General features: G+C 34.7%; 1 protein-coding gene across 1 annotated transcript in view; it reads left to right on the forward strand.

Annotated features, from left to right (window-relative positions):
- Positions 1 to 12,029, forward strand: part of LOC113558642 (unc-112-related protein-like) — a 91,655-nt gene extending 79,626 nt beyond the window's left edge. Inside the window, exons 2-10 of the mRNA XM_026964134.2 lie at positions 7,635 to 7,868; positions 7,959 to 8,194; positions 8,288 to 8,472; positions 8,549 to 8,759; positions 8,941 to 9,119; positions 9,194 to 9,431; positions 9,513 to 9,731; positions 10,377 to 10,616; positions 10,696 to 12,029. Coding sequence (XP_026819935.1) covers positions 7,635 to 7,868; positions 7,959 to 8,194; positions 8,288 to 8,472; positions 8,549 to 8,759; positions 8,941 to 9,119; positions 9,194 to 9,431; positions 9,513 to 9,731; positions 10,377 to 10,616; positions 10,696 to 10,896 — 1,943 coding nt within the window. The 3' untranslated portion in view covers positions 10,897 to 12,029. The remainder of the gene's footprint in view (positions 1 to 7,634; positions 7,869 to 7,958; positions 8,195 to 8,287; positions 8,473 to 8,548; positions 8,760 to 8,940; positions 9,120 to 9,193; positions 9,432 to 9,512; positions 9,732 to 10,376; positions 10,617 to 10,695) is intronic.
- Positions 12,030 to 15,307: the final 3,278 nt, after the last annotated feature.

Below are 15,307 nucleotides of genomic sequence, written 5' to 3' on the forward strand. Positions count from 1 at the left end.
GGTTTGATAAAAAAAAAAATTAAAAAAATAATAACAATCATAATAAAACAAAAAAATTATAATTTTCTTCAACGAACGTTGCACACGGCGCTTACGTTTTTAACACACATATTATGTAAATGTATGTTTTATTCGACCGATTTTTCATCGCATAAATCGTTCCTGGTATTAGCCTGCCTTACACAATATTTGTGTACAAAATAAACGGCTTCGTTGCAGTATAATTAGTTTGTTAATTGTATGTATATGCATGCATGTATGTTATTTTTACTCAATAGCCTTTCATTGCCACAACCAATTTATTGTGATGTAATATACTGATATGACGTTATTTTTATTTTTTTTTTTTAACTAATAAATAATTTCGAGGACGTATAAATTGTATTACTAATAATGAGTAATACATTTTTACTATTTGCATATATATTTTTTTTTCAATGCTTTTTAATAAACGATAATCTTCGAGTAATATTCCGAATAATTATTATTATTCGCCAGCAGTATAATATTCGTACTACGACGGATATAATGTATATGTACAATACAAATACAGGTATTATATACTTACTATTATGACGGAGTATGGAAAGAAATTGAAATTTGAGACGCATTACAACGGCAGTAATAAAAATATTAAATATTATTATGTTTCCGGCGGAACTGTTGATAAAAAAAAAAAAATAATAATAAAAATAAAAAACAGCAAAAGAACAACGTAAAAATTTTTGGCAGTACATCCGTCATCGCTGTATATAAATGTATACAAACCATACACAATGCACATTGCACGTTATATTCAATCGAAGTACGTGATATTTTGACATGGCGGCCGGGCCGAAATAATAAACGTACGCGGGCAATATTATCATGCAAGACGTTCATGGACTCTACGCTCCTGTGAAGTCGCCGCTGACGCTTTTGCATACGAAATCGTCTCTCCGACCGTACGCCGCGCGTAGAAATCGGCCGCAGTGAATCTCGCCAGGCCCATTCATGGTAAATCCGAAATCAAGATAACCGGGCACCCCCGCGGGTTCCTGACCTTTTCGTGGGAATGTAGCGTATATAATAATATAATGTATAGTGATGTTTATGCCGGTCACAATAATATCATATTGTAATATTATTATGTATATACGCGGCGCAGATCCGACTTTATTGCTATACGACGGACGTAAATACTTTTATGTGTATAGAGGTAAATTTGTCTAAAACTGTAAAAAAAAAAAAAAACAACGGGCGACCGCCGGCGGAGAGCCGAGACGAGATAGCTATTGGTGTTTACCGGCTGTGGAATAAATAATAACAATAAAAATAATAAAAAAAAAAAAAAAACGACTGCTGCAGTTATTGTCGCAATAAATAATCATAATAATATACAGGATAATATTATATAACGGCGACAACGAATATTTCGTCTTGACGGCAGTTGAAATACGAATCGGGAACGAAACCCAACGCACTTTTCGTTTTCTTAATTTTTAATAGTTTTCAACCTTTTGGACCGCATCGTGTACTTTATCAAACGAAACGTATATACTCATATAATATATAGTACGGCATAACTACCCGTTCCGCAGTGGAACGTGTGACTACGCATCGAAGTCGTATATTACGCGCGTTATATAATATAATAAGGGGGTATATACTATAATGTTGTATGTGTTATTACGTGGTCCATTGTGATCGCGTATAAAACCAGTGGAAAACGAAATTACACAACACGAAACTCGTTCGGGTACCTATTTATATCAATAATTTTCTATATATTATTATATTTTTTTCTAAGCGCCCGAAAACGAACGGCGTCGATATAATTAAGAGCGTATTGACATTTTCGGAAACGCAGGGATTCGGTCTGAAACCAACGGCGTTCCGGTTCAGCAGTGTACCGCGAGCATGACGACTTCACATAGGTGCGCACCTCTGCAGTATATAGAGGCGGTTCACAGACGCATGCACATGGCAACTGCAAAGAAAATCGTTGTTCGTTACTGTGTCATTATCGAGAGGTTTTTTTTTATTTAACGGTCTATATATATATATATGTATATTCCATTATATATTATTATTAATATTATATATATTATATACTCGTACACACGCATATATATAATAATAATAATAATAGTATCTAACAATAATGACACATAATAACACACATCGCGTCTAATAATAATATAATGTCTATCCGTTCGACTATATATACTATACGGTCCCTTAAAGAAATCGCGAGCGGGTAAAAAATATAACCCACAAACGGTCCCGTTTTTCGGGGCGTGTCCGTGTTATTATGCTCTGTTCCGTTGATTATCGTATTATATATATATATATGCATGTGTATATAGTTTATCACGTCTCCCCGCGCGCCACATATTTATCATCCCTTTTCCGGACCTTTGTGCGACACTATTCCTATATACATATATATATATTATATTCATTTATTTTCACCGTTCACAGACAAGTACGACGAATCACGGACTGCCGCTGCAGTCGGGCGAGTCGCGATGATGTTTATTTATACTGCGCGCGTCCCTCGCCGCGGACTCCGTATAGTCTGACGATCGGATAATATATATATATATCGCGACCGACACGACGGTAGTCCCTCGTACCCGCGGCCCAACACGTCGGAACGGCTCACGGTGATCGTATACAGGGTGTGCCCAAGAAATCATCACAACTCCGGGGCTTTGGGTCTCTCTCTCTCTCTCTCTCTATATATATATATATATATAGTTTTTCCAGTACCTCTCTGCCGCAACGACTCTTATTGTGTATAGAAAAGAACCGATCGGCAGAGAGAAAGAGTCTATAAGAAATACCTTCGGTTGGTGTGTTAGCCTGCAGGGTGGATGTGGTGATCTCTTCATAACCATCCGCGTGGTGACGGGGGGGGGGGAGCACTGGACGATATTATATTTTCTATTAAATAACATGCGAATATGCCGTTTTGAAACGGGACGGCCGTCATTCGCGCTTTACGCGAAACACCCCGTACTGCGATAAAATATACTGTTGTTTACGGACGACGTGACCGCCGAATCAATCGTATAATATACGGTCGTCCGCGATGGGGTGCGTTAGTCGGTCCACACCACCGCGTACATTTACATTTGTAAACCAATCGGCGAAATGACGAACTCGGTTCCGGTCGTAAATCGCCGATAGCGTATACGATTCGTTCAAGGCCGGCGGCAAATTATACTGTCGTTATCATTACATTTCCTATATACGTATATTATGATTATTATTACTCGTGTTATTATTATCGTGTACACGGGTTTTCGCCGAAGCAGCGCGACACGTCGTCGTCCGATCTATATAAATAATGCACGTCATACCCGCGTGTATACACGTAGTGTATTACGTATGGCATATATAGGTCCACGAACGCGTCTTAAAAACTCCTCCTAACCTCGGCCGGCGTGTATAAAACGCGTTTCGCAATAGCGCGGCTGCATGTGATATCGTATAGGCATACCGGCTATATGTATACCTTCCCATATGTATATTATCGTGTACATTTTTGAATTTATAAAATAGTATAGCTAGCTATATAGTATACCAAGGCTGTGGCCGCGCGAGAGGACGATGATGTACGTTGGGTTTTTTCCCTTTATAATTTAATAAAAAAAAAAAAAAAAAAAAAAATCACAATTTATAATATATAATATCGTATAATATTAAATAATAGTACGCCGGCAAGGACAACGCGGCGGCGAAACCGCCGGATTGACTCCCATATAAGGTCGGTCTCCGGGCAGCTTTCCCATTGGCCGGATCGCGCTCTCTCGCGTCGATGACGATTATTATAACACGTTCAAATCCTCGGAACGCAGAAGATAGAAAAAAAATAAAAATCATCGCGATATACATTACCTATGTAATATTCCGGATGATAACGTCCCGCGGGAAACCTTTGCTTAATGCCGATATTGCGGCGTACTCGGATATCCCACAGGTTTGGTGACGCGCAAAAGCCGAGGGCGGGAAGTTCGCTTTTATGGTTATGTGCGGACAAAGAACGTTACGGGTCTCGCCTTCGAGTCGACCGGGTCACGCCAACGTAAATCTAGCACATCTGTAGCGCATCATTCACAAATAAATATTCGTATACGTATAAAACTATATAATAATAATGTTATACGATTCTGCTGCTGGCACATATATACAATACGTCAGTAGATTTTAACTTATTTGTATACCTATACAATGATCGTTTATATAATATAAACTAACAGTAGTTTTGCATTGCGTCCAAATTGATTTGTACAGTTCTACAGCTATCAGTACTTATAATGTCTTTTTTCGATCCGAGGTTCTATATAGATGTAGAATTTCGTATATAATTGTTGAGATTCGCCAGACGCCGCCTAGGTAAACGCGTTGTCTTTCCACTTTGGCGACACTTTTGGTTTGTGTTCTGACGTAATAAGATATGATAATATGCTGTCTAGTGCGTTTTGCAACTTATAGTCTGTTCAATACGACTATTACGGTTGTTGCCGTTATTATAGGCCACATGCGTGCGGGATTGTTCTTGTTATGTCGCCTAACTTTTGATGTTATTCATTCCAACGTGTCATCGCATTCAGGTATGTACAGGCAGTCTATATAATATTATGTATAGACGGTTTGTATAGGTTAGATTTTTCTGAATCATCAGCTATACGCGCATTGTGATGTTCAATCCTTTTTTAATATATAGTCAAATAAAATACCAAATAAATCGGCACGAAACATGCGTAAAATATGCAGCTATATTGTACGTCATACACATTTTAAAGAGACAATTATAAATATAGACGAATATTTATAGTTTATATATTAAGTCCAGAAGGTTCGGCCCAGTACCCCCCCCCCCCGACACTTTATTCAGCATTTCCTATGGATTTCAATAACCAAAATTTGAAAACATTCGAAAATCAGGGCGATGATCCACTGTGAACAGTATAGACGCGGACGATATTATATAATAGCGGACTGGAGTTTTGGGTTTTTTAGCCACGCCATTCGGCGAATATTCACAGACATTATAATGATATACTGTATTATTGCGATGGCAGGCGGAGAAGACGCGCGACACCGCGACGAAACGCATGCAGAGAAAGTCCGCGGCGCGTATACTGCTGCGGCGAACAGTCGCGCGGCGGCGGCGGCGGTCGGTCGGTCGGTCGTCCGGCCGGCCGCACGAAGAATTCAGTTTCCATACATGGCGTTTGCTTACGGTAAAATCGGCGGCAACGGCAGCCTCGCGCGACCATGTGTGTGTAAATTGTTATAAGGCGTATACAATATTATTATTATAACCTTGCCGGACCAAAGACGTATTTTATTCCGTGTCACGCGGCAGGTTTTTTTCCTTCATTTAATATAATATAATATATATATATCCAAAGCGAAATGTTACCTACGCCGCAGCCGCCGCCGCGCGTACACGATAATACGTATTATTATTATTATTATTATTATTTTCGTACGAGACAACGACACGAGACCTAATGAGGGGATGACGTGTATATTATGAATAATATATCGTATTGTTATTATTATTATATCAGTGTAGACGTGTCATAATAAAATTATTGTATTATAATATAAATATATGTATATACACCGAGACCGCCACCGCACGCAAGTCGTATCGCCGTCGCGGCGTGTTGCGCGGCCCTTCCGGATGACTCGCGGTTATCCTTATACACGATACCGTTTCGGGGCAGTGTCTTTCATCTGCAGCCGAGTACGCTGTCGTTTTTGCGGTCCGCCATACATTGCGCAGTCTGCGGCGCCTGCGAAGATACTACCTATGTAGTATCTGTGTCTGGCACGACGAGACCGCAAAACCGCACGACATGTTGTCGCAATGCGACCGACGACCGTCTGGACGTCATGTCGAACCGCAGTCCCCCGAGTTCGCAGCGCACGAATCCCCGGCGTAGTACGTTTCGTTATATACCGCCACCACGGATCTCCTCTCGGGTTACCGGTGGTGTTCGCAAATACTCGAGTTCTCCTATAGCCGCGATGACGTCGCGCACAGTGCGCCCGGAGATTTAGGCGCTGTGCGTGGAGCACTACAGTAGTTTAAAGTTTCCGAAGACATCCTCATCCGCGAACGCATCGTTCATCTGATCAAACTCTAGGGAATAATATAATATTGTACACGCTGTATTATTATGCCGTGTAAAACCGTCGGTTGTATATACAAAAAAAAAAAAAAAATAAATAAATAAATAAATAAGCCACATGACCTGCCCTATTTATTATTTCGTCTATCGGTTTGAAAGTCGACGCGACCGTTTTATACGCGCGGCGATGTGCGGCGTTTAATTAGGTTAATGTTGTTTATTTATATAATATGTATGTACAGATAAAAGCGTATATAATTATAGGCAGTTACGTCGTGGCGTCTCGAGTATTCGCAAAGAGTATAGTTGCAAAAAAAAAAAATGTTTCGAACGAGTTCCAAATAAAAGTGAAAAAAAAGTACTAAAATTAAGTGTCTTTCCGGTTCAATCAAACGAGTATGATGATGTTCCGAGTAGAAATAAAAAGAATGTTAAATTCGTTTTTTTTTGGTATTATTATTATTATTAAGTTTTGTTTAATTACGTTTAACTGCAAAACGGTATGTACCTTCAACTCGAAAAGAATCTAACGCGCGTACATTTCAAGGAGATGAAATACATTTTAATGAGTATTGCTCGATATGTTGGGCTATTTATGACAGTCACACAATCGACGTATGATAAATTTAGTCGAGAAGACTCAAAGCATATGGAGCGTATTACTCATAAATGTGATGGGTCATTAAGTACAAAAATAAAAATCTTGAATTCTCACCTATCGTAAAAATGATGACCTCGGTGCAGATGATAGGAATAAACGTTACTATTACGTCTTATTACCTATACATCATTGTTTTGAACACGCCGTGCGATTGATCGTTGATCAATTCGTTTTTTAAATAAGTTTATTGATTTGCGCGTAAACAAATTAATTCCTATTAGAATCTCGTCGTATAAAATTCAAACGTTTACAATTGATTAGACATTGAGTTATACAGTCACGAATCTATTTTATAACCCTATTGTTTACAAGACGTTCATTTAATTCGTTTGTTTCGACTCTAAGACCGTGCAATAAGTATATGTGATATAACTAAACTCAAATACAATCCATAAAAGGAAAATGCATAATATAAATTTCGTACGTAAATTACTATACGTATGTGCTTTTACACTATCAAAAGTCAATAATAATAAATAAATAAATATGTATATATATATATATATGATAATAAATACAAAATATTTATACGTGTCGTAACCAGTAAAAGTGAGTTACAAAATATGTGTTTATAGATATTCCTATGTAATACAAATATGTATATATATTAAACAAATGTTCAATTAGCGAATAACTGCAGTAAACGTTATAATATATAATTACGAAATCATATATATTGTAACCGGGTGGCCGACTGATTACATATAATATACATACACATAGTTGACCGATTGGTTCTACAAATAAACACGCAAAAAACACGAACACAATATTTTATAGGCCAACTAAAAAGTTGTAAAACTATAATAATAAAATTGATTTCGTTTTTTTCTGCACAGATATAGCCATGGACTGGTCGGATCACGCTCTCTGGTGGCCAAACCGTAACTCGTGGCTTACCAGGACCCGGTCGACGTTAGATCAGTATGGAGTGCAAGCTGACGCCAAGCTACAATTCACCAGAATGCACAAAACTGCACGCATCCAGTTGCCGGACCTCCGGTACGTGGACATGCGCGTGGACTTCTCCATAAAAACGTTCAACGCCGTCATACAGATATGCAAAGAGCTGAGTGAGTATCTGCCGAATGACCGATTGCACACGCTGCAGTGCAACGGACATTAATTTATTTATAAAAATGTATTTTTCGTTTTGCGATCAGATATCAGACACCCAGAAGAGCTGTCGTTGAGCAAGCCATTGGAACCGTATCATCTGAAGCACAACATGAAGGAAATGCAATACAACGGCGGTCAAACGCCATCGGCCGACACCAACTCGTTCGCCATCAACAGCCACAGCCCGTCCGGCTCCACCGGAAGCCTTGACATGACGTCTTCGCCGTTCATATGCGCTCCACTCAAACATCATTCTACGCCGATCAGCTCACCTGTGTCTGTGAGTACCAATTGTTTTAAGTAGTCGATCAAAAAGCTATAAACGAGATAAATGTGTACTTATTTTACGGATTTTTCTTTACTCATTCCGCAGCAAAATGGCACTTGGAAGAAAGGATACAGCAAACCGGAAATGAACGGCAACGTAACGTCACTAGAAATGTTAAACGGTTCCCTCGATACGTCTTTGGCCAACAGCCCACTTTCGCTAAATCAAGAGGTGCGAAACAAAGTCTTGAAACCTAAGTCGTTGGTAGAAAAAGCTAGAATGAACGTGGCGTGAGTAGTATTCCTAAAGTATATAATATAATAGTAACGCCGATAGTAACTTAGAAAGTTTGTTTTCTATACACAGGTGGTTGGATTCGTCACTTTCGATTATGGAACAAGGCGTCAGGGAATATGACTTGTTGAAATTACGGTTCAAGTTCTATTCTTTCTATGATTTGAATCCCAGGTTAGATTCTGTACGCATAAATCAAATTTACGAACAAGCCAAATGGAGTTTGTTGAGCGGTGAAATTGATTGTACCGAAGAGGAAGCTTTAATGTTTGCTGCACTACAAGTACGTCGCGATTAAAATATGTTAAAATACTTATAAATATCTAAGTACCCTCATAATTATCTACTGCGTAGTGCAGTATAATCTTTTTACTTTTTACTGTTTTTCACAACTTTTCACTGGTCATATTGAAAACTTTTGATAAAATAGCGCTCATAAATCTATTATTGCTTTTGGATTTCAGGTTCAAATAAATCTAAAAGCCAGTGTACCACAACCGCTTATGGAGACGTCAGGTGGAGACGACGATATCGATGCTGCTTTGTCAGATCTTCAAATTACGCTTGAAGGGTTCCAGCCACAGAGCAATGTCAACAATTTGACACATGCACCAGAGTTGTCTGATTACTTGAGATTTTTGAAGTGAGTACAATTGGACTAGTTTGACATGGAATCCGGTAAACCAATGTTATTCTAATTCGTGATTTCCCGTATAGGCCAAAAAAGTTTACACTGAAAGCGTTTAAACGGTATTGGTTCACATGCCGAGATTTGCATTTGCGGATGTACAAAACAGCGGAAGACGCCGAAGTCGGTGCCCTTCCCGTGTACAGTGTCAGTCTGAAGGGATGTGAGGTGACACCAGACGTGAATATTTCTCAGAACAAGTTCGGCATAAAGCTGGAAGTGCCCAGTTCAGATGGCATGACCGAGATGTGTATCAAATGCGATAGCGTAAGTTGCTACTGCTACTAGATTAGTTTAGTGTGATGATAACTGATTTTTGTAATTAACCTTAAATGTACACTTATATAGGAAGAACAGTACGCAAAATGGATGGCTGCTTGTAGACTGGCGGCAAAAGGACGCCCGTTATCCGATCACTCTTACGAGTCCGAAGTCAAATCAATCAAAGCGTTCCTCGAGATGCAACATCCGTCGATTATCCAGTCGCCCGTCATTAGCCCGTCTTCGTTGGACATCACGGTCGAGGATTACATACCGCACAGGTTTTCCAGAAAACTCAAGGGAAAAGTAAGCACTACAGTCAGTGGTCACTCAAGAATTGGTCATAAAAATACCTACAATCTATTAACTACCTATAAACAAAGGATATTAACTAAAAAAAAAATGTATTTTGTAACCTTAAAGTTTTAACAACTTATTTAGTTCAAGTGTAATGACTTAACTTTCTCAACTAAATTGCATAATAATACGTTCAATTAAAATCTCTACATTTACAGTTAAAACTGATTAATTGGTTGATTTTTGTTTAATCTCATTATACAAATACAAACATAATGCCTACAAAAAAAAAAAAAAAACAGATATTATTATAATATATGTATTCCTTGGTTTAATAATTTTGTCGAAGTTTGTAATATCCTAAACAACTACATGTACGGTATGTAATGATAAGCTAAATTAGAATACATTTTTAACGTAATGTTGAGTTATTGTTGTTTAAAAATTTGAAAGTTTCACAATCACTGTAGGTGACGACATATGTGGCAAATTATAAAAATATTCAACAATTCCGTATTAACTTAACTCTGCCAAAGTCAAATACATATGATTATTAACTAATTTACTTATAACTCAACAAGCAGCGAATGGCCATATTTGATTTTTACATTAAAAAATTGTCGAAAATATAATAAATTTGGATTTTTCGTGTAGATGGTTCAGCAGCGCATACTCGAAGCTCACGCCAACCTCAAGGACCTGACTTTGATGGAGGCCAAGATGAACTACATCAAAGCGTGGCAGTCGTTACCCGAGTTCGGCATCTCGCTGTTCGTCGTCAAGTTCATGGGCCACAAGAAAGAGGAGCTGCTGGGCATAGCGTACAACCGATTGATGCGCATGGACGTCGCTACCGGCGATCACATAAAAACATGGAGATATAACACGATGAAGGTGCGTTTAATTGTTTTTTTTTTTTACAAAAACTTGTTCTCTCTTTAACGCCACCTCTGGTTTTATCCCGTCCCCGCAGGCGTGGAACATCAACTGGGAAGTCAAACACATGATGGTGCAGTTCGAAGAGGGCAACATAATATTCGCCTGCCAATCGGCCGACTGCAAAGTAATACACGAATTCATCGGCGGTTACATATTCTTGTCGATGCGTTCTAAAGAGGTGAACCAAACGCTGAACGAGGAGCTGTTCCACAAATTGACCGGCGGCTGGTCATAATAACATGGCCACGAGTGTCACGTCGGCCGGCGTAGGGCGAGATGACGACCATATCATTCGTTTCGCTCTACCCATCCTCGTACGAAACAATCGAACAAACGAGATACGGATGGAAATAGAAAATGTACATATTGCGCATATTATAATGATATTTATTTATTTTTTCCTCGAATTTAGCCGGCTACTCCGAATGTGTAGCGGCAAGTTTCGAGGGCGATATACGACAGAGAGGGGAGGTCCGTTTGTTTCCTTGTTTACGTTTTTTTTTTTTTTTCTGTAAATTATTATATTATTATAACAAATTGCGTTAATATGTTGTTTGCCCGTTTATTGCTATAACATGTTTTAAACGATTATAATATATATTGTTTATTTTCGTTGCGTAATATTAAACAAAAGTATTAAAACACTTAGTAGTAAGAAGTTAATATGATAATAATATTTGTACTACTATACAGTTTTTAGCGTGTAGGCAAAATATAGATTTATCATACTTTATGTAATAAAATATACAATATTATGATATTATGATAATTATTATAAACTGCTAATAATATAGGTTAATGATATATGTATGTTGTTATGTAAAATGTGCGCAGACGCTAAAGGGTTGGTGCCGACACGAAACGTTTCTTCTGTTCGTTTGGCTTCTGTGTTCTTACTAATAACTTAAAGTAATATTATCGTTTAAGAATAACAACAAATTTACAACATTCTGCGTCCATAGTTATTATATAATATGTTATATTATCCGCGTGTAAAACAGTATGTATTGTCAAAATGTGTTGTATTATATAATACAACACGGAGAGATTAGTTCGTTTTATTGTGTAAAGTTATCAGCTTGTATTTTTATTACAATTTTAAGTCGAACATTTACTAACAGGGAACCTTTACACAGGTAATTGATACCTATATATTTCTGTTTTATATTTCTATGACAAAACCACAGTCATATACACGGGTTTATTGATTGTTAAAAAACATTAATAATTATTTTTTTGAAATTTAATTTAACGATAGTATTTATAATATAGTATAATTTCACAAATACACTAGTCTATTATTGTGTGTTTATATAATATATATATATGTATGAAAAAATCGTGATTGCGCCACAGGTGTTATATATATTATGTTTATATTATATTTTATTGTCAAATATATTTATAATATATTTATACATATATACATACATAAATACAATAATAGATTAAAGTTATTTTTTCTTTCTAGATTTTACTATTATATAATTCAAGTAAAATATTTTATTTTTAGTTAAAAAAAAAAAAAAAACATAAATTTATAATTATTACAACGGTGCTTTATACCAAAATTGTCTTTATATAACACTGTTATAACATTATAACTTAATAATATTGTTGTTGTCCTAATTTTGTTTTAATTTGTGATTTTTTTTTTTTATGTATATAGGCTATAATATATATATATAATTTTATTTTATAATATTATGTTGAAAAACTTTTATTAAAAAGGAAAATAAATATTAACGCATATAAGAGTCTTCTTTTAAACACGCGTTATATTTTCATGATTTAACGTCCAAATTTGTATTAACTAAAATTAAATGGCAATTTATTATATTGCTCACCATATCGCTTGGTTGTATAAAATAATATTTTCTGATCAGAATAGGTAACGATTGATTTCTCAATAGTTAATTCACTATATTTTACTGTTCAAAGAGTGGACTCGAAGTCCCGACAATGTCTAGATAGTAAGTTAGTAAGTAATCTATTTACTTTAGAAGAATATATGTACTACGTAAACAGAACTTCATTGAAGTACTAAGCTGATTAATGAGAACCATCATATTATATACTTTTCTGTGGTTTAAATTAGCAGAACATAAATTAACAAAATGTGTACTGTAATATGTATAATGTATATTGTATATGTTTTACTTCACAATATATTTCAATAATTTAAATAAATGATGATTGTAATTGATTTATTCAAAACTTGAGATTAAATTCATAAGCGTTATGATCCGTAATTCAAACACTTACGAGTTGCGGAAACTTTATGGTACACTCGATGGTGATATTGTTATGTATATTTGAGTGTTTTCGAAAATCAACATAATTTATAAATACCGCACACGCACATCTGGCACAATTGTATAGGTACAATAATTGTCGGTCTTTCTTGTAATGGATATGTTATTTATTTTGTTTTTTCAAAAGGTGCTTTGTACAAGTTGCAAACTGCTTAATTGGAACAACTTTTGTGCTTTAACTTAACTACTAAATGAAAATTGTTTTTTTTTTTTTTTAATTTTGTATAATACTTATACCTATATAGTTAGTTGTATTGGCCAAGTGTACAATGCTATTCACAAATGTTGATTATGTACACAACGCTAAAATGCATGTTGTAAAACTGTTGTAGGCAAATGTAATTCAGGCTATTTTTTCCGTAGATAATAAATAACTTTATAAAACGTCTTTACCAATAAACTGACGGAAATAATAAACAATTATTAGTATATTAATAAAATGTGACAGGATACATATTATGTAACAGTTAATCGGGTTCTAAAATAACTTTGATTATTTTATCTATTCTTAAAATGTTACCATTTACTGAGCATATTTTGGAAATAGATAGATATCTCACATTGATGATACTTTATAAAATGTTTAAATAGCTTACCAGATATATATTTATGATTATTTTTAATTTAAAAAACAAATATACAAGTCGTACATTCTACATTTTTGGATTATCTATATCTTTTAAAAGTTAGGCTTGAGGCAAAGATAGAGATGCAAGATTATTGATCATTTTAAAGTATTAAACTTCTATAAGAAATACAAATTAAATTATTTAATTTTACAGAAAATAATATTTTCAAGTCAGTATAACATAATACAAAGATGGATAAAACTAGACCGAAACAGATTATAAAGGTACAAATAACCATTCGACAATACACTTTTTTGTTTACAATATATATTTTCTTCGTACATTAAGTCATAGATTTTATGCCAAAGAATAATAATAATTATAAATAGGACCATGATATAATTTTTGATACATTTTTGACAGACGAATATTTAAAGAGTAATATTTTAATATCGCATGATCAAAGAGATCGTTTATATTTTATTTCACTTTTATCCACCTAAAAATTTGAATTTTAAATTACCCAGATTTAGCATTTTTTTTTTTTTTTTTTGAAAAATAAAATAATTTAATTATTTTTATAATATTTGAAAGTTCTGAAAAATGTTCTTTAGATTAATTGTTAAATTTTAGATATATTTTTGTTTTTTGTTGAATATTTTAATACTTAAGCTTCTATTAGGTACAGTATGAACAAGAACGAAAAAATTCTTTTTTAATTTATATACTCTTCGACATAAGGAACTGATTGTAATCATTTTTAAATCGATAAACTCACAACTACAAATGTTTAATTAAACTATTAATATAATTTAAATTATATTACACTGTATATACATTTTTATCAACAAAAAATTAATCCACAACTTCGAACATTATAATACATAGATATTTTATACTTCTTTAAACGTTTAAACAAAGATAAACTTTCCATTTTCTGCTTAGAGTTAGTACCGAATAAATTATCCATAAATTATATCGTCCAAATGAAACGTCTGTCTGTAATTAAAAACTTAACCTACCAATTACCGTTACTTATGTGCGTATAAAAATAATAAAATAAATACACCTTTCGTTAAGTTTATAGTATATTTTATATTTTTTATCATAGAAAATAGACTTCTCTGTTTTAAACTACTAAAGTATTATTTTATAAACTTCACACTACTTAATACTCGTTTACCCGATTCTTGTACAAAAAATTATATTCAATAACTTATTATTTTTCTATTTTATTAACTTTTACTTTTTAAATAAAAAAAGAAAACATTTTTGAGAATATAACTCTAGCTAATTACAAAATCAAAATTCATTTAATTTATTATTAATTTGAAAGCAGTTTTTTTTTTCTGACAACAGTTATTACTTTTAATAATTACTTACTACCTTTACGAAATCGAAAAACGTTCGATGATCATCTTTAAATAAACTTCATGACAAATATAATAATAGTTTTCAGATTTCCTATCGCATTGCTAATTATTTCGTTGTTACGATGGGCATAATTACAAAATATCTTTTTAGTGAAAAATGTCAAAAATGTTATATTTGTCTTCCACAGATTGGTAACACAGATCGTGACAAGGGCATGGTCATGATGCGGATGCACACCCAATCTCGTTCACACTGTATAGTCATACACTACAACACAAACTACAATGAGCACTAATCATTACTATTTCACACGTAACGAATTTACGCCTAATATATCTGTATAATTTACGAAAACGGCCTATATTTAACTCCTCAAAAATGGGCGGTA

This window comes from Rhopalosiphum maidis, chromosome 3 (assembly GCF_003676215.2).
Source record: "Rhopalosiphum maidis isolate BTI-1 chromosome 3, ASM367621v3, whole genome shotgun sequence".
In the NCBI taxonomy this organism is placed as follows: domain Eukaryota; kingdom Metazoa; phylum Arthropoda; class Insecta; order Hemiptera; family Aphididae; genus Rhopalosiphum; species Rhopalosiphum maidis.